Source organism: Canis lupus, chromosome 9 (assembly GCF_011100685.1).
Source record: "Canis lupus familiaris isolate Mischka breed German Shepherd chromosome 9, alternate assembly UU_Cfam_GSD_1.0, whole genome shotgun sequence".
In the NCBI taxonomy this organism is placed as follows: domain Eukaryota; kingdom Metazoa; phylum Chordata; class Mammalia; order Carnivora; family Canidae; genus Canis; species Canis lupus.
This window is the reverse complement of record NC_049230.1, coordinates 59919679-59944391: the sequence shown is the minus strand read 5'-3', so window position 1 is coordinate 59944391 and position 24713 is coordinate 59919679. Positions and strand designations below refer to the sequence as shown.

General features: G+C 38.8%; 1 protein-coding gene across 6 annotated transcripts in view; it reads left to right on the top strand.

Annotated features, from left to right (window-relative positions):
- RABGAP1 (RAB GTPase activating protein 1) overlaps positions 1 to 24713 on the top strand; it is a 167261-nt gene that overhangs the window by 1856 nt on the left and 140692 nt on the right. For 4 of the 6 annotated variants that reach the window (XR_005365013.1, XR_005365011.1, XR_005365012.1 and 1 more), the window contains exons 2-3: positions 4042 to 4185; positions 21616 to 21815. Coding sequence is in view for 3 of the 6 variants with exons in the window: in XM_038549425.1 (XP_038405353.1) it covers positions 21666 to 21815 (150 nt within the window). In the remaining 3 variants the exon portion in view is untranslated. Of the gene's footprint in view, positions 1 to 4041; positions 4186 to 7476; positions 7544 to 15784; positions 15847 to 21615; positions 21816 to 24713 lie in introns of those variants that run through there. The other 2 variants (XM_038549427.1, XM_038549426.1) reach the window with 2 other exon arrangements.

The window sequence follows — 24713 nt, the reverse complement described above, 5'->3', positions numbered from 1 at the left end:
TTTCTTGTCTAATAGTTGTGGTTAGAACTTCCAGTTAAACGTTTAATAACAGCAGTAAAAGGAGGCATCTTTGACTTGATCCTGATCTTAGAGAGGTTGCTAAAGTATTCAGTATAGTGTGAGATGTGAGTTTTTCACAAATATCTTTATCATGTTGAGGAATTTCCCCCACTAACTCGTTTTCTGAGAGATTTTATTATGAAAAGCATTATAGTCTGTCAAATGTCTTTTCTGCATCCATTGAGATAATCATGTGCTTTTTTCCCCTTTGTTTTATTAATGTCGTATATTACATTGATTGATTTTTATGTTGAACCACCTTGCATTCCTGCAATAAATCCCACTTGGACGTAGCAAATAATCCTTTTAATATGTTGTTGGATATGATTGTCTTACATGTTAAGGATTTTAGCATCGATATTCATAGGAGATATCTGTCTATAATGTGCCTACGTATTTATCTGGCTTTGGTATCGGGATAATGAAGGCCTCATAGAATGAGTTAGGAAGTATTTTCTCTTTAATTTTTTTTTTTTTTTTGGAAGGATTTCAGGGGGATTGGTGTTATTCATGAAATGTTTGGTGCATTTCACTGGTGGTCATCTGGGAAAGGACTATTTGTGAAAGGTATTTTTTTGTGTGTGAAGATTTTATTTATTTATTCGAGAGAGAGGCAGAGACACAGGCAGAGGGAAAAGCAGGCTCCCATTGTGGGACTCCATCTAAGGACCCCAGGATCATGCCCTGAGCCGAAGGCAGACGCTCAACCACTGAGCCACCCAGGTTCCCCTTGTGAAAGGTTTTTGACTCATTTAATCTCTTTCCTTGTTATCTGTGTTGAAATTTTTCTATTTCTTCTTGAATCAGTTTAGATAATTTGTGTTTCAAGGAACTTGTTTCTTTTCCAGGTTGTATAATTTGTTGGTATACAGTTGTTCATAGCATTCTTTTATAATCTTTTTATCTCTAGAAAGTCAGAAATAATATCCTCACTTTGTTTCTGATTTTAGTTATTTGCATAAATATTTGTTGATTTTGTTCTTTTCAAGGAAACAGCTTTTGGTTTCATTGATTTTTTTCTTTTTTTCTGTTTTGTAGTTTATTTTCACTCTAATCTGAGTGAAATTTCTAGTTTTTGAGTGTAATTTTGAGTGTAATTTCTAGTTTTTGTTTTGTGAGGTAATAAGGTTAGGTGAGGTAATAAGGTTTTGTTTTGTGAGGTATAAAGTTAGGGTATTATTTTGAGATCTTCTTAATGTAGCTGTTTTCAACTCTAAATTTCCCTCTGATCAGTGCCCTCATTGCATCCTATCAGTGTGGTCTTTTGTATCATTTTCATTCATTTCTAAATATATTCTAATTTCCCTTTTGATTTTTTCTTTGACCCTTTGGTAGTTTAAGTGCATGTTGCATAATTTACACGCGTTTGTGAATTTTCCAGTTTTCCATCTGTTACGATTTCTAACTTTATTCCATTGTGGTTGGAATAGATACTTTGCATGATACCTCTCTTTTAAAATTTATTGAGACTTGTTTTGTGGCCCAATTATATGGCCTGTCCTGGAGAATGTCCCATGTGAATGTAAAAAGAATGTGTATTCATTCTTCTGTTGTTGGATGTACTGTTCTATACATATCTGTTAGGTTTAGTTGGTTTATCATGATGTTCAGGTCCTCTGTTTCCTAACGTATCTTCTATCTGGTTGTTCTATTCATTATTGAAAATGAAGTATTGAAGTTTTCCAACTTTTATTGTAGAACTGTTTATTCTACCCTTTAATTCTGGTCATTTTTGCATCTGTATTTTGAAGGTCTCTTACCACATATGTTAAGGATTATAATTTTTATATAATCTTGCTTTATTGAACTTTTTATTAATAGTGTCCTTTTTTTTTTTGTCTCTTGTAACTTCTTGTTTGGATTTATGGTCTATTTTGTATGATGTTAGTATAACCACCCCAGCCCTCTTTTGGTTATAATTTGCATGGTGGAGTAAGTTCTAGGCCCAACATGGGGCTCAAACTAATGACCCTCAGATCAAAAGTTGAATGCTCTACTGACTAAAGCCAGCCAGAAGCCCCTGGAATATCTTTATAATAAAAATTCTTTCACTTTTAACCTATTTATTTCTTTGACTCTAAAGTGAGTATTTTCTAAACCATAGATGGTTTGATTTTTTTTTTTTTTTTAAGATTCTATCCATTTATTCATGAGAGACACACAGAGAGAGAGAGAGAGAGAGAGAGGCAAAGACACAGGCAGAGGGAGAAGCAGGCCCCATGCAGGAAGCCCGACGTGGGACTTGATCCCAGGTCTCCAGGATCACACCCTGGGCTGAAGGCAGCTCTAAACCCCTGAGCCATAGGATCCCTGGGTGGCGCAGTGGTTTGGCGCCTGCCTTTGGCCCAGGGTGCGATCCTGGAGACCCGGGATCGAATCCCACGTCGGGCTCCCGTGCATGGAGCCTGCTTCTCCCTCTGCCTGTGTCTCTGCCTCTCTCTCTCTCTCTATCATAAATAAATAAAAATTAAAAAAATAAATAAATAAACCCCTGAGCCACCTGGGCTGCCCAATCTTTTTTATTTAATCCATGCTTATCTTTGGTTGAAGAGTTTACACCATTAAATTTAAAGTGATTACTGCTAAGGATGGATTTCTTTCTGCCATTTTGCTATTTGTTTTCTATAGGGCTTTGTGCCTTTAATTTCTTTTATTACTGACCGTTTTTGTGTTTATTTGATTTTTTTGTAGTGAAAAGTTTTAATTCACCTCTTATTTTCTTTTGTGTATATGCTATAGATATTTTCTTAGTGGTTGTCATGGGAATTACATTTAACACCAATAAGTTATAACAATCTAAATTAATTGGGACTCCTGAGTGGCTCATGGGTTGAGTGTCTCCCTTTGGCTGAGGGTGTGATTCCAATGTCCTGGGATCGAGTCCTGCATTGGGCTCCCCTCAAGGAGCCTGCTTCTCCCTCTGCCTGTATCTCTGACTCTCTCTGTGCATCTCTCATGAATAAATAAGTAAAAAATCTTTAAAAAAGAATGTAATTGAATTGATACCAACTTTAATACAATAGCTCTTTTTTATAGCCCCGCCCCTTCTTCTATTATTGATGTTACAGATTATATCTTTATACAGTATGCCCAATAACATAGATTAATATTTTAATGCACTTGTTTCTTAAATCATATAGGAAATAAAAAGTGGAGTTACAAACTGTAATTATAATACTTAAGTTTTATAATTCCCCACCCATTTATCTTTACCAGAGATCTTTATTTCTTCATATAGCTTCAAATTACTGTTGAGTATCCTTTCATTTCAACCTGAAGGATCGCCTATAGTACTTCTGATGGGCAGGTTCAGTGGTAAACTCCCTTACATTTTTTTTTTTAATCAAAGATTATCTTAATTTCCCCTCATTTTTGAAGGACAGTGTTGCCGGATATAGAATTGTCAAGTTTTTTTTTTTTTCTTTCACCACATTGAATATAAATATAGATTTATTGCTTTCTGGCCTCTGAAGTTTAAGATGAGAAATTGGCTGATATTCACTTGATCTTAGCCAAAAGACCAAGAAGTGATGAATTGGCTGATATTCTTTATTGAGGATCTGTTGTGTGTTGTATGTGGTTCTCTGCTTTCAAGAGTCTCTCTTTTCTCTGGCTTTCCATAGTTTGAGTCTTCTCTCTCGCTCTCTCTTTTTTTTTTAGACTTGTTCATTTGCCTTAGTAAATGAGAACATGCTCACACAAGGGAAGGAAGAGGCGGAAAGAGAATCTCAAGTAGATTATATGCTGAGTGTGGAGCCCTACTTGAGGCTCAGTCTCACGATCCTGAGATCATGGTCTGAGCAGAAATCAAGTCAGACACTTAACTGACTGAGCCACCCAGGTGCCTCTGATTATTATTCTTTCTCCCCTTTCTTCTTCTGGACTCCCAGTGGTATATTGTTTTTCTTGATAGTGTCTCACAGCTCCCTCAGACTCTATTCACTATTCACGTTTCTTTTTTTCTTTTCTTTCTGTTCTCAGATGGAGTAGGAAGCACAAGGAATCCATCTCTCTACCTAGACAACAGTTGCACTGGCAGAAACTGTCTGAAGTAACTATTTTGGAACTCTGAAGTCTATTTGAATTCTTGCATCTTCCAAGAGAATGTTTGATTGGTAAATTGAGGTTAGTTTCAGTCAATGTCAGCCTTGAGCATGATAACACTCCCAGTTTCCTACCCCTTAGCCCTGTGGCAGGCAGCCATGCTCACATTCCTGGTGTAGCTTGCAGGACCTGTGGTGGGAAGTAAGAACCTTGTTCACCAAATACCAGAGTTCTGTGTTTTGATTGCTGATTGCTCCTTTTGAGTTCTGAGAGTCAAGCACAGAGTGGCTACCAGTGTTTCAACCCCCATAGGCTGAGCTGGCTTCTATGAAGTTTGGAGGAACAGCTCCTGTTTTGTTTGTTTTCTCTTCTACCCTATTTGGGAGCCAGACATTTAAGGATTAGGACATTCAGAAGCAACCACTTACATGGGGAAAATTAGAAAGCTACCATGTATAACCAGGAAAAGATGCAGGCTCAGAAAAGAACTGAGAAGACCTTACTTAAGCTTTCACCTTAGGCTGATCCTGATCTCTGGCACAAAAACATCCTTCAACAATTAACAAAAAAAACCAAGTAATGCCTGGGAAAGGGGTAAAATCTGATCTCCACAGTTAGAAGATTCAAATGTCCATTTTTCAGCAAAAAATAAAAGCCATACATGTAGGAAAGTATAGCCTGTTCAAAGGAATGAAATAAATCAACAGAAACCATTCCTGAGAAAAATCAGACATCTGACTTATTAGACAAAGATGTTAAACCAACTGTCTTGAAGTTGCCACTGAGCTAAAAGAAAACGTGAATGAAGTTAGAAAAATGTGGGGGGAAAAATGGAAATAGCATTAAAGATAGAGAAATTATGAAAGGAACCAAAATGAAATTCTGAAGTTAAAAAGTACAATAGCAGAAATGAAAAATTTACTAGAGGAGTTCAAAATCAGGTTTGAGCAGGCAGAAGAATCAGCTAGCTTGAAGATACCTCTTTTAAAACATCTCTTGAACTCCATTCTCTCCCCTGCCATCCCCTTTCTTCTGCTTCAGTTCAAATATTTCTGATCTTAGGCAGCCTCCAAACTGTTCCATTTACCCCCTGTTCTGCCTTTTCTACTCCTTACCAGAATGATCTTTTAGAAAATCCAAATCGAATAAAAGCTCTGCTTTTGTAATCCTGTGCTTTCATAAAGCCATTTTTTTGCTTTACTCAGGACCCTGTTCCTAGTTTCTATACAAAGATCTGCTCTTATGATTGTGCGTGTGTGTCTGAAACAATTTCAGCATAAGAGTTATGTGATTGTAATCTTGCACTGTCCTTAAAAACCTCTGAGGGCACCCATGTATTTATAGATTGAATTCCCTTTTTTTTATTTTTTGCATTCACAGATTTTCCCATTCTGGCTCCAACTTATCACATTAATCTCTTGAGCCTTGAGATAGAACTTCCAGTTTCGAGGAAATACCAGGTCTAGATGAATATTCAAATCCAGAAAGTGGGAAATTTTGCACTTTAAGTGGCCTGATTTCTTCAGTAAGCCAGTATTTTAATATTTATCTTAAGTGCTAGAGTAAAAAATACTTAACGGGATAGAACAACCAGAGGCAGTGTGTGACCGTAGGTTAGATACTGATTTAGGAAAACTAGCTTAAAAGTTTCAACCAGCAATATTTAATTGTAGTAGATAATAGATGAAAGGAAAACTTATTGAAATATTACTGATTTGGGAAAGCCAATTATAAAAATATTTTTAGGTTGTTAGAAAAGTTGGACGTGATCTAGGAATTAGATGAAACTTTATTGAAATAATAAGGTAGATATTGTTAATTGAATAAAGCACATTGCTAAACCATGTGATCTCATTTTGAAAAACTATGTTAGCACACAAAGGATATGCGTTACGGTATTAACATTGGTGGTGGTAATGTGATGTTTTATTTTTTGTAGCTTGTGTCTGCTTTCTATTCTCCATGGCATACTGTACTGAATCTGTAATAAAATTGTGTTTAAACAATTTATGTTAAGATTTACATATATATTCGGGGTATACTTGCGAAATCAAAGAATACATGAATGTATAGTCACCAAAATATTAAAAGTGCGTCAGGATTTGAGGATTTCCTAATACTGCATCTATTATTTGATCCTACTACTCTAAAATGGGTGTGTATTATTATATAACTGTTTAAGGAGAAAAGGAACAAAGCTATTTTCCTGCAGGAGTGCAGCCAAGTCTATTGTAGTAATAGACAACTCACATAGAGGACTGCAGCAGAGCACGACATTTTTGTGTATTCTCTGGTTGATTGGATACATTATCCACAGGAAAACATTACATGACTCATTCACCAGGAAAGGAGCATAGGCTCTTTGAATAAAGAAAGGGGAAGAATAAGGAATAGGCTGTAATTATTTTATAAATTACTACGACTTGCACCTTTAGTAGCCGTTGTTTCTGTTACCGACTACTTTGTAAATTCATTCAGGACTTTAAATTTCATTTAGTTGCTTTTGCTCTATATATCACTTTTGGACGATTCTTTTCATTGAAGAGTTCATTTTTAAGTAATCTCTATACACAATGTGGGGCTTGAACTCAAAACCGCGAGATCACGAGTCGCCTACTCTAGGGCTGAGGCAGTCCCCCGTCCCCCCCCCCCCCCCCGAAGGACTCTAAGGTAAAGGCCCAGCCCCATCTTTGTTCCGACACTGAAACAAGCTGGTTTGTTTCTGATCTGCCTGTGTCTCAGGTACCACAAGGCAACTCTGTCGCAGCCAGTGGCCTTTGGACTTGAGGCAGAAGTTCTGACTTTCAGACTGAATTGTTACTTAGCTTGGATTCCTTTATAAAATGAAGAAAAAATCGTTAGTATTCTCCCAGGTTGTGGTGAGGCCGAATGAGGTAGCGGTGAAAGGGCCTGTCACACTCCCTGGCACGCTGCAGGCCCCACGGGAGGCCGGCGCCTGGAGGACCGCCGCGAAGGGCCGCGTCTGAAGCAGCACTAGACCGGGCAGGAGAGCCGGGCTCCCGCGCCGCAGCGCCGGCGTCTTTGGCGTCCGTCCTCCCCTTCAGGCGCGCCCGGCGCTGCCACGCCTGGGTCCGCGGCCGTCCCGCTGCTGGGCCCCGAGGCGGTCGGAGCCGCGGCCGCTCCGCGCGCAGACCCGGGGCGCGCGCTCGGCGCAGGCGCAGACCCCCGCGGCGGGGCCGGGGCCCGCGGAGCCTGGAGGGGAGGAAGTAGGCCCTCGCCGCCTGCGGTTGGGCCAATGCGGCGGCTCGCCTGCGCCGCCGCCCTATGAAGCGGGCGGGAGGCGGGGCGGAGGGCGGAAGGAGCTGCTCTCACGTGAGTAGGGGGCGGGGAGGGCGGGGGAGGGCGGCTGGGGAGGCCCGGGCGGCGGAGCCTGCGGGACTGCGAGCGGCGGGCGGCGGAGGAGGAGACGGCGGGTCGGGTAGGGCCGCGTTTCCCCTGCTCCTCCTCCCACCCTCCCACCCACCAGGCCCCGGGGGTCCTGCGACAGCCCTGCGGGGAGCCGGGCTCTGTTCTAGCCCCACGGGGCTGGGCCGGCCGCGCTGCGCTCACCCGCCTCGGCGAGCGGGGCTCTGAGGGGAGCCGCGATTGGGGGGAGGGGGAGCCGCGGCGGAGGGGCGAGGGCGCATGCGCAGGCCGGACCGCTCGCGCAGCCCCTGCCCAAACCGGTTCCCCCGGACTGGGTGGGTGTTTGTCGGCCGAGCCCTGCGCCAGGCGGCCCTTCGCACCCCGGGCACGGCCGGACTGTCTCTTGCCTCCGTGTTCGGGGCCAGGTCCTGTTTGGGACTCTGGCTGGTCTCTCCGCCTCAGTTTCCTCCCGGTGCCAGCCGGGCCCGTGGGGTGCCTTCACCTGGCTGGGGCCTCCGCTCAGGCCAGCTTCCTGGGCTGCGCCAAATTGGAAAGACTTGCTTTCGTTCAGTGTCGGCCTGACCGCTCCTGCTGATCTTTGTCTCATTTTCCCCACCTGCAGTTAAAGGGTCTCAGTCTCCCCGAGTCCTTTAAGTATGTGCTCCCAGTGCCTCACTGCCGGGTCCTGTTCTCAGCAGCCCCCCGGGGTCCAGGTGCTGAGCCCGAGGATACCCGCAGACTTCCAGGAGTTCGCTGTCCACTGCCTAGTGGTACCTCGGTCCTCACCCCTCCGACGACTGTTAGCATCTGCACCCGCTTTCACAGGCCTCTGCACATTTAAGTTTTCTCGGGAATTCCTGTATCGAGGAAGCAAATGTCCTAGGAGACCGTGTTAAGTAATCATGGCACTTGTGCTCCTTTAGTTCAAAATCATGTTCCAACCTGAATTTGAGATCTTTTTGGCTTTTGTGACTTTTATTAGTGAGGGGAAAAAAAAAAAAAACCTGTCAGGGACAGGATTTCTCCATTCATTTGACTTTGTCATCCACATAAATACCTGCGCTCAAATACTTGTGACCGGGATAGTGTAGGGTGAGTTATGTTTCCAGCTGCTTTGTTTATTTAAAAAGAGGATGAATCGCTCAGCGTTTGCCACATTAAACCGATGTTTGAAAAGCTGTTGAAAAACTTAGAAGCCAAGGAAGCACCCATTCAACTTTTTTTTTTTTAAACGAAGGACCTGTTGTGTATGGGGTGTTATTTTAATGCATGTTGAAGGTTTTTGGTAGCGTTTACTTATAAAAACGGAGAATGAATTCGGGAGAGAGTTATGTTCTTCCTTTATAAGACCTCAGATTGCATTAATAAGATTTGCATCCATGAGTAATTTGTATTTATTAGTAACCTTTGAAATTCACGTGTAACTTAAATACAAATTAAGTAAAAAAAAAAATCAAATTCCTAATTAAAAGTGAACTGTGTTGTACACTTCATTGTTAGTTTTATAACTCAGTTTACAGTTAGTTGACTTATGTCACTGGTGTTAAGGTACATGACTTTGGATAGTTAAACTACCAAACTCTGCATTCTGGTCTTATTGGCATAGTGTTTTATTAACAGTTTACTTGTGCTTATTTTTTCTTTAAGATTTTATTTATTCATGAGGGATAGAGAGAGAGAGAGGCAGAGGGAGAAGCAGGCTCCATGCAGAAAGCCTGATGTGGGACTCCATCCGGGGGCCACCCAGGTTTCCCTACCCGTGCCTAATTTGGGTTAAGTGGTAATTTAGTGTGGGACAGTGTAAAAGTGAAGACCCGTTTCCTACTTTTACATTGCATACTGAGAGAAGTGTATTGTACACATTATCTACACTAAGAGACGTGAGTTTCTCCAAATGTATCTCAGCTTTACAGCCCAGATTCTTTAAAGAAGTCATTTTTTTTTTTATTGAGTATATTTGCAGATATTTACAGTCCACATTCTTTTAAAGAACTAATTGTCTGCTATTGACATGTTTCCAGCTAATGTGTGGCTTCGTTGAAGGTCTCATTACATTAATTGTTTTAACAAGTGATCTTTGAGTACAGGCTTCAGAAAATAGTTTAAATCAGTGCTACTGGGGCGCCTGGATGGCTCAGTTGAGCTCTGCTTTTAGCTCAGGGCCTGATCCTGGAGTTCAGGGACTGGGTCCCACATCGGGCTCCCTGAGCGGGACCTGCTTCTTTGCCTATGTCTCTGACTGTGTGTGTGTGTGTGTGTGTGTGTGTGTGTGTGTGTATCCCATGAATAAATGGATAAAATCTTTAAAAAAAATAATCAGTACTACTGTTGAGTGTCTTTGTAGGCAGTGGTGTGCTGAGGTTCTGACATAGGCTACCCATAATTGTAGTTTTCAGTATAATCAGGTATGATTAGATATCTCAAGCATGTGGAATAAGTTAACTCTTAAATAATCTGTCATGGAGATAGAACTCAAATATTGAAGAAGGGCTGATGTAGCCAACATGCATAAAGGGTTTGGCATGAACTTTGGATGCTTTATATGCAACTACCTTGTTTTATTGGTTTTCCATACATAGTTAGATCCCAAAGAAAAAATTTAAGTCCTAGGACTCAGTCGGTGGGTATCAACTTAATAGCTGTTTCTTTTTTGCGTAAATTGGTTACCTGGTCCATCCCTCATTTCCCACTTCTGTGCTGTTTCTGAAAGATGTTGATTCTTTGGAAAACTTTTAAGTCAGAACAATACTGGATAGACATTTAAATGTAAAACCACTCTTGTTGACGCTAACAGCCTTGTTTCTCTTCCTATGCAAAAACTGAACAGATACAGTTATAGACTTTACCCTGGAAATTTCCCTCTTTCCAAAGCAACCAGAATCATGACAACCATACTCTTTCTAGCATGGTAGAGTTTTATCAGGCCTAACTTTTCCCCAAAATTCCTTTTTTTTGTGAATCACTAAATAGTAAAAATAAAGCCCTTATTTTTAAGTTCATTCTTGACATTAAATAGTATACACAGCCATGGTTCTAAAGCAGAAGGTGTTTTCTTCTTAATTGTATGGCTGTGCTGCCAGACGTGGAGGTCCACGTCTCTCAGAGTTCATGTGTGCTTGTTACATATCTCCAATTGAGATTGCATCAGTTTTTTATGTTATAAATTACTACTCCTTGGGATCCATCAATCTTTGTGGGAATAAATTTTTTCTCCATACTAAAATCTGCTATTTCTTTAGGTACCTTAGGAAATTTGTGCTTGTGATAACTTTATTCAAATGTCATTAACTATATAAAGCTTAACAATAATTTGACTGTCTTAAAAATTTACTTTGTATATGTAATATCCAAGTAACTGTAACTTATATATAACATATGTTCCCTTATTTATACATTTCGGTAATTACAGCCAACAACCAGTAGTTATAATCTTGTTTTCCTTTTTTTGAAGATGGCCCTTGTATCAGAAAAAGGAATTGATACACAGAATCTTTGTGAACATATTTTAAGTATCATCAAGAGTATTAAGAGACACCATGGGAGGCTAAATTGGGGATTAAATGTTGGACATTTGTAAAATACTACTGGAAAGAGCCATGAGTTAATCACTTTAATATTTTTGTGGTAGAAGTAATAAACTCTTTTATACCCTTGAAGTATGCTGCTGATAAACGGATTCTGGCAATATAAGAATAAGAACATGTCATGTAAATCTCTTTTGCTGTGACACATGATTTTCTATGAATAGACCTCTGATATATCTGCAGAAGAGAAATAGTTATATCCTTACTGTAGTTACCTGTTGAATTCTTTGTGAATTGAAGAAAAATCTGAAATCTAATCTCAAAAGCTAATATTTCTATACAAAAATTATTCCCTAACAGGAACAAATTTTATTTTTAATTATTTTTTGCTTTTAGTTATGCAAAACAATCTTTTCAGGTAGGTTTAAAAGCATCTTTGGAACTTAATATTTGTGAATTTTTAAATCTTCTCACACAGTGCCTATTCCAATGCTGTGAATGAAGCTGCTCCGTAAATCTCTGTTGTTTGCCCATCCCCTATTCAACACACTTGTCCTATGTCCTGCCATGCCTTATATTAGAAGGTTTAGAAAACATGGGTGGATCTGCCAAACATTTGTGATTTTGCTATGCACATTTCCTTGAAAATTGGAAAGAGGTTATAGGAAGGAGGGGTGCCTGGGTGGCTCAGTCGGTTGGGCATCTGCCTCCCGCTTGTGATCTCGGGGTCCTGGGATGGAGTCCCGTGTCACACTCCCTGCTCAGCAGGGAGTCTGGTTCTCCCTCTGCCCCACCTTGCTTCACTGCTCGTGTTCTGTCAAATAAATAAAATCTTAAAAAAAAAAAAAAAAAAAAAAAACTTGTATTGGCCAATGAATGGATAAACAAAATTAGTGTATATATTCCATAGACTACTATTTGGCCTTAAAGAGAAAGGAAATTTGGACACATGCTATAACATAGTACCAAATGAAATAAGCCAGCCGCAAAAGAATATTGTATGATTCTGCTACTTTTATAGGTACAAAAAGGAGTCAAATTCATAGAGAAAGAATAGTGTGTTGGTTGCCTGGAGGAATGGGAGTTAGTGTTTAATGGATACAGACTTAATTGGGGAAGATAAAAGGGTTCTAGAGCTGGGTGGTGGTGGTAATTGCACAATAGTGTGAATGTACGTAATGCCACAAAACTTACGTTTATAAATGACTAAAATGGTAAAACGGTAATATATTTAACCACAATTTTAAAAAATTAAAATTTTGGGACGCCTGGGTGGCTCAGCGGTGGAACGTTTGCCTTTGGCCAGGATCAGGGCATGATCCTGGAGTCCCAGGATTGAGTCCTACATCGGGTTCTCTGCATGGAGCCTGCTTTTCTCTCTGCCTATGTCTCGGCCTCTCTTTCTGTGTCTCTCATGAATAAATAATATATTTTTTAAAAATTTCTCTATTTCTATAATTATCTTTTTAAATCTGGAATTGAAAGAAAAGGATCACTTTATAGTTGAAAGAAGTAAATTGTCACAGACATTGCAGGTTAAAATTTGCCTGATGATAACTTCTGGATAAGCTGGTTTTTCTTGCTTTTATGTACTGCAGGCCCAAGATGATTGTTTAGTTTTCTTTTGTTTTTGGTTTTTTAAGCTAAGCTGAAATTATTCAGAAGGCTTAAATTAATATGGTTCTCTTAGCTCACTAGAATAATTCAAAGAAACAGCCCCCAAATTCAGAGTTAGACTTCAACAAAGACACATCTATTGTTTAGCAATTAGTAGTGGTGGAAAGGAATTTAATTTTATAAAGAAGGGATGATTTTCCATTGAGTTTTGTTAGATTTGTCCCACCCTTCCCAGAGCTAGGCTGTGAGAAATTCATGTGAAAACCAATGCAGGAAAACAAACATCTGAGCCAAGGACAGAAGAAAAAAGCTGAGATTAATACAGTGTTATTAAAAAAATAACTTTTTTGTACGCTATTTAATTTTAAAGGGCTACAAACCCAGAGGACTTGGCCTGTTAGAACATCTTTGAGACTTGATTCTTTTCCCTTTCTGTTTTGACTTTTTCTGAATAGAGTGTAATCTTCTTAGATCTGTGTTTTAGACAGATACAACTGGTAGCTACATAGTGAATGGATTAGAATAGGGAGAGAATGGAGATAAGGGCACCAAGGAGAAGAGATGCGTTTCAGAAAAGGACAGAGGCACCTAGATACCTGGATTTGGATCAAGATCCAATTTTATCTGTAAAGTTAAGCAGGTTATTGAACCAGTCTAAGCCTCAGTTTGTCATACAAAGTCAGTATCTAAGTTTGTGTGAACATTAAAAATAATGCATATAAGCTTTTTAATACCGTGTAGGCAATATAATTGGTAGCAGGAACTAGTAAGTATTGTCTCTTTGTATTTAGCAAGATGATTTAAGTATCCTCCTTAAGATTTCCTAAAGCTGTAATCATTTGCTCACTAGTTGAGCAACAAAAATGATGGATATTGGGAAGGAAGGGATTAAGAGAGTGTTTTGGTCCAAAGGAAATCTAAGGTATATTTTCTGGCTCAGTATTAACTGGTTTTGAGGTTGACAGGAACTTGGGACACCTGGGGGCTCAGCAGTTGAGCGTCTGCCTTTAGCTCGGCATGATCCTGGGGTCTGGGATCGAGTTCTGTGTTGGGCTTCCTGCAGGGAGCCTGCTTCTCCCTCTGCCTGTGTCTCTGCCTCTCTCTGTCTCTCATGAATAAATAAATAAATCTTAAAAAAAAAAAAAAGAGATTGACAGGAACTTGATGAAGAATCAGCGAGGCACACTCAAGGGTAGTTCTGGGTCTCTTCATTCTAGTTATCACCTATATCCCCAAGTCACATGCATGTGGTATAGCATACTTGTCATCCTCACATTACTTAGACCCTACTAGTTAAACGTGGATTAAAGAGTATTATTCAACCAAATTTATTTAGTGCTGCCAGTAAATGATGTAAAGATATGAATAGGGGATCCCTGGATGGCTCAGCGGTTTAGCGTCTGCCTTTGGCCCAGGGCGTGATCCTGGAGTCCTGGATTGAGTCCTGCGTCGGGCTCCTGGCCTGGAGCCTGCTTCTCTCTCTGCCTGTGTCTCTGCCTCTCTCTCTGTGTGTCTCTCATGAATAAATAAAGTCTTTTTAAAAAAAGATATGAATAAAATCTGAGATCCCTTTACACAAATAGTTCACAGGGACTGTGTGTGTTCATTGTATTCCCAGCATTGACCATAGTGGTTTGTACTTAGTAATTGTTTCTGGAATGAATGATCAACCAATATAGCGGAGTAGAACAGAGGTATAATATTATTTTACTGTGTGATAAATGCTATAATTTTGTGATAGAATTAAAAAGCAAACAAAAGCCTTAGGAGCCCAAGAGAGAAATAATGAATATTGTAAAAGGGAAAGGGGGAGGTTGGATAGTTGATTGTACCTTAAGATTGCTGGTGAGGGAGAAGGACTACCCGGGGAAATGAAGACATTCCTCGATTAGCAAACAACATAAGCAAAGGCTCAAAAGCATAGAAGTGTATGACATATTTGGTGCATTTCTGGTATGGTTTGATAGAAGATAAGAGTAGAATGATAGATTGTCTCCATATTTGAAGACTAATGGTATAGAGATTTGGATTTTACTCTGTTTTCAGGCAGGAGCAGTCAAAGGTTTTGAGGAAAGGGTGAGATATATGATCAGATCTAAATTTTAGATATTAGCTATGGGACTTTGATAATCAATGACTAGAGAGATTCTAGAAAAGGAGTCCTACGTTTTAGCTAGACTTATGATGGATGGTAAAGAAAGAGTAAGATTGGAGTATGTTTTGGAGCTAAAATCCAGTAGTCTTCCAGGGGAGAATGAGAAAAGGAATCAAGGACTTTTGACATCCCTGTCTTCGATCAGTGGATGTTAACCAACAGTAGGGAGCATACAAGGAAGAATATGCTTATGTGATGAACAGAGGTTTATTTTCGACACATGGAATTGATTTTGAGATGCCCGTGAACATACATAGCAGAATTGTCCTATATAGTCTCACAACATCCTTTGTGTACTTCTGTTACACCAACCACTATATTATAATTACCCGTTTATTTTTCCATTTTCTGTACCACTTTAAGCCTATCCTAGGTAAAGACTACCTATTATTCCTCACTGTAACATTACACATATTGCTTGGCACATGTCAGACAGTACTAAATAGAAAGGAAAACGGGCACCTGGGTAGCTCAGTCAGTTGAACGTCCGACTCTTGATTTCAACTCAGGTCATGATCTGAGGGTTGTGAGATCAAGGCCTGCTGTCAGTCTCTTTGCTGGGTGTGAAGCCTGCTTAAGAGTCTTCCCTTTCTTAAAAAAAAAAAAAAAAAAAAGAAAAGAAAACATAACACAGTGGAAAGAGAGAGTTTAAGAGTATTAACAGCATACCAAAAAAAAAAAAAAAAAGTTATACCCATATGAGCTAATAAGAGCCAGAGAAAAGTGGAAAAAGAGGCATGGAGTAGAATTTAGAGAATGGACAGAAGAAAAGGAACCTATGACAGCTGAGAAATGGTAGCCAAAGGTAGAAAATGGAAACAAAAAAGTTTCAGAATAAGGAAATGGCCAATATTTTCATTTCAGCGGTAGAAGATGAGAAATGAAAAGAATTCTTTGGGTTTTGAAAGTTTGTATTGTCATTGACTGATTCCCTCCCCCCCCCTTTTTTTTTAAGATTTTATTTATTCATGAGAAACAGAGAAGCAGCCTCCCTGTGAGGAGCCTGATGTGGGAGTGGATCCCAAGACCCCCAGGATCACAACCTGATGCAAAGGCAGACACTCAACCCTGAACCACAAGGTGCCCTTTTTTTCTTTCCTTTTTAAAATGATACTCAGGGAGGGTAAACAAAATACTCAGGGCCACAGATGAGTGGGTTTTGTTTTAAGATTTTATTTAAGAGCAAGAAGAGCGGAGGGAGAAGCAGATTCCTTGCTGATCATGAAGCCCAAAAAAGGGCTTGATCCCAGGACTCTGAGCCAAAGGCAGACACTTAACTGACTGAGCCACCCAAGTGCCCCCATAGATGAGGTTTTAATTAAGTTTTTAAACAGATGGTTCAGTGAGGATTGGTGAGAGATAGAGGAGCCAGATTTTTGAGAGGCACTGCTCTTTGGAGTGTTCTATTGAAAGTGGTAGAGGTGAAGGCAGTTAATACTACTACTTCAGGAAGAAAGAGTTTCAGGGATCCCTGGGTGGCGCAGCGGTTTGGCGCCTGCCTTTGGCCCAGGGCGCGACCCTGGAGACCCGGGATCGAATCCCACATCAGGCTCCCGGTGCATGGAGCCTGCTTCTCCCTCTGCCTATGTCTCTGCCTCTCTCTCTCTCTCTCTCTCTCTCTCTCTGTGACTATCATAAATAAATAAAAAATTTAAAAAAAAAAAAAAAGGAAGAAAGAGTTTCAAAAAAACCAAGGAAATACAGATGAATTAGAGCCCTGGAATAGTGGCTGGGAACTAGCACATTTTGTCTCAAGCATGTCAAGTTCAATTACAAGTATCACTCACACCTCTTTTACCAAGTTAGGTAGGTCACTTATTAGGAGGTGATTTTTGCCTCTACTAATTGCACATTAGCAAATTCATGCCACTGCAAGTTCATTGTTTATGTTATTCCTCTGAATGTTAGTATCTAGAAACAACACAATGTCTGATAGTACGTCATCCAAAAAAAGAGTTCAAGTATTTTAAAAGTAAATACTAATTATCCAGGAGCCCACTGCTATTGAGGAACTATCAAAAGAGCCTTTATCATGGCATTTCTTTCCATTTTACTCATTAGCTGGGTCTTTAGTGTTAAAGAAAGAGGAGATTGAGAATGAAAATGAATCTTCTTTTGGTAAGACCTGAGGTGCATTATTTGCCATGATCTTTGCAGAAGTACAAAGTATAAATTTAAGTATATTTTTAAGTATAAATTTGTCACTTAGGGCACAGAACAGTAAATTCAAACAAAAAGTTTGTAAAGAGTTTTGGTATTATGAGACTAATTTTCTTTTTTTTTTCTTTTTAATTTTTAAAAAGATTTATTTGAGAGAGAGCACAAGCACGAGGTGGGGGAGGGGTAGAGGGAGAGAGAATCCCAAGCTGACTCGATGCTGAGCAAGCCGGGCTCCAGGCTTGATCCCACAACCCCGAGATAATGACCTGAGCTGAGTCAGATGCTCACCTGACTGAGCCACCCAGGTGCCCCTTTAAAAATTTTTTTTAATTAAATAAATAGTCTCTGTTGATGAGTACATGGGGCTCAAACTCTCCATCCTGAGATCAAGTCACATGTCTACTAATAACCCAGTCAGGCTCCCCCATGAAACTAATCTTCAATCTAGGGATCGTTTGTGTGTCAATAAGAATAAAAATAATGAAAGAAGTTGTAAGAAATATAACGATTGAACTTTTGGTGTTTGATGCATGAGGCTGCACATGTAAACTTACCTATCATTTTAAATGACTTATTGACTTATTAAAGGAGATAGAGAAGGAGGCATCCTTGAACTTGACTTGCCAACCTGGCCATGTTGAGACAGAGAGCATGAAAAAGGTGGGAGGGGCAGTGGGAGAAGCAGACTGCCCACTGAGCAGGGAGCCCCACACAGGGCTTGATCTCAGGACCCTGAGATCATGACCTGAGCTAAAGGCAGATGCTTAACTGACAGAGCCACCCAGGTGCCTGATACTTGTTAATTCTTTTAAAATTGGAAGTTAGCTTGAAAAGCTATAATAATTAGGTGTTTATAATGTTTTATATATATTATTAAATTATATATATATAAATATATATATTAGTAATTTTTATAATAGTTCTTTGAGGTAGATAGTACATCATTTTCACTTATGGAGTGAGGCTCATTGTGACAGAGCTCACACTATTAAGTGGTACAACCAGTATCCCAACTTGGGTTTTTCCTAACTCTAAATCATTTGTTTTACTGTCACAAATATGACTTCTGTTCTTACTGTCCATTTAGTAAAAGATGATCTTACCTTTTCATTGGGTAGCTCTTGCTCTTTTCCATCTTTATTTGCCATTTATCCTAATTTTTTTAGCAAGTATTGGAGCATCTACTATGTGCTAGGAATTGTTCCAGGTGCTAAGGATTTAAAAGTTAATGAAACAGGCAAAAATCTTTGCCCTGGAGGAACTTAGGTTCTAGCTTAAATAATATATAAAAACCAATGATTAAAATGTAAAGTGTGTTAAATATGGTGGGTATTATGGGGAAAGGTGGGAAGAGACATGTTTAGGATGTTTAGGGAAAGAAGGTTATTCTCTATTGTCCATAATGTTTAGATTTAGAATTGCAGTCTGAAAGATGAATTATTACAGTAGGAGGCTTCTTGTGATAAATGATATAAATAGGGATTAAAAGCAAAACAGTTACTCCTTGTGGTTTCAAGAGAGAGGTTGTGAACACAATTTTGCCAGGAATACCACATGTTCTGGGACTCCTGTATTGTGGAGGCCAGAGGAGAGGAATCTTGTATAACTTTTCCTGTGGTACTTCATGTTTTGATAAATATCATTCCCACTAAGTGATTCCGTTTTTTACAGATGCCAAAACAAATAGGAAAGTATTTTAAGTTTTTTTTTTTTTAATTTTTTAAAATTATTATTTATTTATCATAGTCACAGAGAGAGAGAGAGGCAGAGACACAGGCAGAGGGAGAAGCAGGCTCCATGCACTGGGAGCCCGATGTGGGATTCGATCCCGGGTCTCCAGAATCGCGCCCTGGGCCAAAGGCGGGCGCCAAACTGCTGCGCCACCCAGGGATCCCCAGGAAAGTATTTTAAAAAGTGTATTTTCCTTTTACCTCCTCAAAGGAAATAGGTTGAACTTTCAGTTCCATAGTGTTTAAATACCAAAGTATAATATTTTTTAGAGTCTAGAGTATTACAGATTGTAGTCAGTGTCTCAGATCATAGCTTTAGAGAACTTTCCAATGCACTCTGCTATCTTATTAATCACGGATTAAAAGAATGGAAATCGGGTACCTGGGTGGCTCAGTTGGTTAAGCATCTGCCTTTGGCTCACTCAGGTCATGATCTCCGGGTTCTGAGGTCAAGCCCTGCATCATGCTCCCAGATAGGCAGAGTCTGCTTCTCCCTTTCTCTCTATCCCTCCCCCCCGTGCATGTTTGCGTTTGTGCTCTCTCTCAAATCTTTTTTTAAAAAAGACTGAAAATTGAATTAAGCATGAAAAACTTTGCCTAAAGTACTAGTTCAACAAAACCTAGCCTAAAGTACTAGTACATTCTACAAAAAATAAAGATTCTTTTACCCAATAGTGAGTGTTTTGGGACAAAGCCCAAATTTGTGGCATTGGAAAGGTGTCATAATCTGACTGAAAGAGCATAGCTTCTGTATTCATAGATGATTGGTTTCAATTTTTGCCTTTGCTTCTAACCAGTTACATTACAGCCATTACTCTGAACAAGTTAGACCATCTGTCTAGGTCTCAGTTTCCTTATCTGTAATAATGTGAAGATTAAATTAAGAGTGTTAAATATGATGGATATTATGTCACTGCCATTAGTCACTGCCAAATTACAATATATCATAATAGGTACTATACAAAATGTAAAATGCTATAGGAGCAGAAATAAGGCAAGCTGTTTATTTGGTTCTCGGATGAGGATGGGCAAGGAAAAGGAGAGTTAGATCATGAATGACGAGTTACAGTTGATGAAGTACAAAAGCAAGGAAACCAATTTAGGAAGAGGATCCAATGAGGGCAAATACATGGGCATATTAAAGTATGTATTTTTAGTGAGGATGTTCTCCCTTCTGACGTATTCCTCTTTTTTTTATTGAAGTATAATTGACATACAATATTCTAGTTTCAGGTGAATATTTAACTCTCCATATCTAAGTCCCTCTCCCAACATGTTCCCATAGTTTTCTTTTACCCTAAATCAGTATCTATTAACCTGTTCAATGTGCCTTTGTTCTCTGCTGCAGTATATACTCCTTTGGGGCAAGAATCTAATTTCTCTTGTTTACCATGTATTCTTTATACACTAGACACATGGTGAGTATTCATTGAATGGATGAAGCAAACCTACCTTAACATTTTTTTTTCAGAAAGTACATTTTGAAATGTCTTTGAATGACACACTATACATTTTAATTTAGTCCTATGAAATATAAAGCTGTGATAGCCATTTAAGCAAGAGAATTAGTTTAAATAGAAAGCAACAAGTAGTAGTAAGTGTTCCATCCTTAGTTATGCCTAAATGACCTTCTCTTGGGGTTCCATTTTTGTATCTGTTCAACAGTATTATTTCTGAGTTTCTTTTGAACTGTATTATCCAGGGATTGTGTTTATCTAGATAGGAGCCTTTGAAGGGAAAATAGTGCTTGGTACATGGTGTATGCTTAATTAATACATGTTCAGTTAAAAGCCCCAAGCATAAACTAGGACTTGTTAATTGGAGAGATTAAACAGACTCCCAGCACCTTTACCTCTTTGAGGCATAGAGCTAGAGCTACTTTTGTTTATTGGGTAAAGCTTTCCAAGTTTGTTGTATTGTTTGTTCCGTTACTGTTTTGGCAACCAAATAGGAATACTGTCATAAAGTATTCAGAACCAGGTTTTTCAATGGTAGATGAGTTTAAGTTTTATTCCAGGAGTCAATAAATATTTGAGTGGCTTTTCATAAGTGATGTATTTTTTACTTCTTGCTGGGAATGTTTGGTATGAAATTTACTGGTAATGTTCATGTTGAGTTGAACTTTTAAGAAACCATGGGATGGGAAAATTGAGTTTTTAATGGATCTCTGATTTCTTGCTATGTAAGGTATTTCCCAGCTCTAGAATTTCTGCTTGCTCTGCCTTGAATTTATTTATTTTTTTTTAATTTTTAAAAATTAAAAAAAAATTTTTAAATTTATTTCTTTTGAATGTGAATATGAAATTTTAATTTCTTAAAACATCTTGTTAATATTTTAAATTTAAGTATCAATAATATTAGAAAAACCTTATTGTTTTATGTGCTTCCAACTTCATTTATGTGTACAGCTTTACAAATTAAAGGGTAGAAAACAGAAGTTTAGTATTTCCTAGTTTTTGGAGTCCAAGAATAGAGTTGTAACATATGACAAACAAATCACTGTAGGTAGGCAGTTATTCTCAAGGGAATATGTTTTATTTTATTTTTTAAATCTGAAATGTCTTGGCCCTGAAAGGTGTCAAATTCCTTTATTATCTGGAATAAAAAGCCTAAATTGTGAGTAGTGAAAGACTTAGGAAAATATTTTGAAAGTTGTTTTTTTTTTTTTTTTTTTTTTTTATTTATGATAGTCACAGAGAGAGAGAGAGAGAGAGGCAGAGACACAGGCAGAGGGAGAAGCAGGCTCCATGCACCGGGAGCCCGATGTGGGACTCGATCCCCCGGGTCTCCAGGATCGCGCCCTGGGCCAAAGGCAGGCGCCAAACCGCTGCGCCACCCAGGGATCCCCTTTTGAAAGTATTTTTAAAAGTTTTTTCATATGTATTTTGTAAGAATTAGAGCATAACTAAATATCTGGCAGACATTCTATATGAGTATCTTTATGTTTTTTGTTTTTCAGGCATTTTAAAAATATTTAATCATTCATGAGTTGAGCTTCATTCTTGAGTCATGGATGACAAGGCTTCTGTTGGAAAAATCAGTGTCTCCTCAGACTCAGTATCTACTCTTAATAGTGAAGATTTTGTCTTGGTTTCCAGGCAAGGAGATGAGACACCATCTACAAATAATGGAAGTGATGACGAGAAAACAGGACTCAAGGTAAAACTCCATAACCTAAGATTCTTTTACTTAGCCTTGTTAAGGTCATTGCAAAACTTGGCCATAATAGGAAGGGAAACTGAAAAAAAATGGAAATAATATCCTTTTTTTAATGCTAAAGACTTATTTACAATCAGTAATTGTGACAAATTAATATCTGGTTAAGGATTTTCAATTTGATTAGCTTCTGAATTTTCTAATACCCAAGTTGTCAAAACTAGTGGTCATAGTATAATATAAATATCTATCATTTTAGTATTGTTATTATTTTCCCATTAAATTAGCGGTGATTCTTTATTTCTTTTTTTTTTTGCGGTGATTATTTCTTTTGGTCTGGTATATGTAGTGTAAAGGCAAGGGCAGATCAGCAGTGCTATTTATAAAAATAAGTTTTAGGATTATTGAAACTGAATATTAAATACTTGGATATTGGCCACTTCTGTTTGTTTATATTTTCTAAGCCAAATAAACAACTGTAATTTTTTCCCCATACTCTGTTAATCATTTTGTTTATGGATGTAAATAAAAACATTATCTGTTAATGCCATTTAAAATGTAAACAGCTTTAAAAATATTTGATTCTTCTTTATATTTATTCATTCAGCAAATATTTATTAAGTATTGACTGTTTGCCAAGTACTAAATACTGAGGATACAGTGGTGAATAAGATCACAAAGCCCCCTGCCCTTTAGAGTTGTTATTCTAATGGGAGAAACAGACTTAAAGTACATAAGAAGATGACTAAGTAAATTTAGGTGCTGTGAAGAAAATCAAAGTGGGATACATGGATAAAGAATGAAGGGCAGGTACTATTTTAGAGAAAGTCTTAAAGTGACATTTGAGCAGAGACCTGAATGAAATGGGAAAGAAGGCCATGGAGAAATATAGGAAAAGAGTTTTTTAAAGGGAATGGAGGATAGACCCCGAGGAGGACCACCTTTGTTAGGACAGAGATTAGAGCAGAGTGAATAAAGTAGATAAAAAGTGGTGGAGAATGATATCTAGTGATTGGCACAGGCTGGATCATGTAGAACTTTGTAGGGCTTAGGAGAAATTTGGACTTTGTTATAAATTGGAGGGAATTTTTGGAGAATTTTCAATAGGGACATGATCTGATTTACATTTTAAAAAGCTCATGAGAGATTTCCAGCATGGCAGAGTAAGGAGCTCTGTGAACCTACTCCTTAGCAAAATTGGACAATTAAAAAAAAAACAACAACCATTGACAGTCTTTGGAAATGTTCTAAAGATTATACAGCAAGTGAGGAAACATTTATTCAATGAAATTTACTAAAATTTAGTAAAGAATCTGTTGTATTTGAACCAAGACCCTTTGGTTTCCTCACCTATCCCAGCTGAGCTAGATGTAACTCCGTGTTAGTGCAAGAAGATGGGATTTCTCTTTCCCCCAGCTCCTAGTTGGAGGGCTATATTCCAGGGACTAATAGGGCAATTGCATTTCTCATCCTGCCTCCAGCTACATTTTGCTAACCCAGTATGACTTAGATGGAGGCTCCCTTTTCTTGTGTAGCCTTTGTTCTTGGGTTAGAGGCTCTACTTTGGACACAGTGCTCTGAGAATATGGAGTCCATTTGCCTCAGCCTCTAAAGTAGGGGTTTCATACCACTACAGACAAACCAAGAAGGCCTGAAACTACTATATCACCTCCTACAACCACCAAGTACTCAGTTTTCTTTTCTTTTCTTTTCCTTTTTTTTTTTTTTTAAAGATTTTATTTATTCATGAGAGAGAGAGAGAGAGAGAGAGGCAGAGACACAGGCAGAGGGAGAAGCAGGCTTTACGCAGGGAGCCCAATGGGGACTCGATCCCGGGACTCCAGGATCACGCCCTGGGCCAAAGGCAGGTGCCAAACTGCTGAGCCATCCAGGGATCTCCAAGTACTCAGTTTCTAAAGATGAGATGTCACTCAAAGGAAAGTATTGTTATTGCCCACCTCCCAACTTCACAGCTATGGCACAGAGATTTTCCCTTTGGTGAGAAGGGGCTCCTAAAATAGCTCCTAATCTCTTCCCAGAGAAATGGACTTTATTTACAGCAGAGTGTAGAGAAGTTCAAGCCTAAGGTTACTCTCAAAAACAGTAGAGCTTGTGGTGAAACGTAATTAAGAGGACATTGGTAGATTGATTAGACATATAAACTTAAGTATAGGCTTACTAGGAGGAGACTGACTCTTGGTGTCAGAACAAATCTCAAACATGGACCTCTGAAACTCTCAAAGTAATATCAATTTGGTTAGTTTATTCTGTGGAGTAGTTTATACCCAAGTGCACTGTTGAAAACTGTAGAGCTATTGTTGGCCATAATTAGTGGAGTTTAAGAACTAGCTGTGGTCAGAGAAAGAGACCAGCCACTTTGCCAAAATTGCTCTCATCTCAGGATGACTGTAGGCTAGGCAGGTTGAATGCTTAACACTATGGGAATTAGGGGAATAGACTTTACAAAAGTAAACTATCTAACTACTAAATAAGCAAACAAACATAAAAAATGACAAGTTCCAGACTAGTACTGTGAATTGGTACAATATATTTTCTAAAATATATATTTTTAATATATCTATTATATATAAAATAATTTCCCCTACTGATCATCCCAGCTGGCCTATGGGTACCTCTAAGCTTTGTGTAGCTCACCCAGACACACCCGCACCCAGTGACTGGCTTCCTGTGCATACCCCTGCAGGCAAGAATGGTCAGAATGAGCCTTTACCGATGGCTAGTGAGCATGCATAAATAAAAACTGGATTCTGTCAGATTGGGAAACCACATGCTCGAGCAGTCATCACTGCTTTAGGGAAAGCAAATGCAATGGAAATCATCAACAGCAGACTAGATCAAACAGAAGAAATTATTATGAAGTATAGAAGACAGGTTATTTAA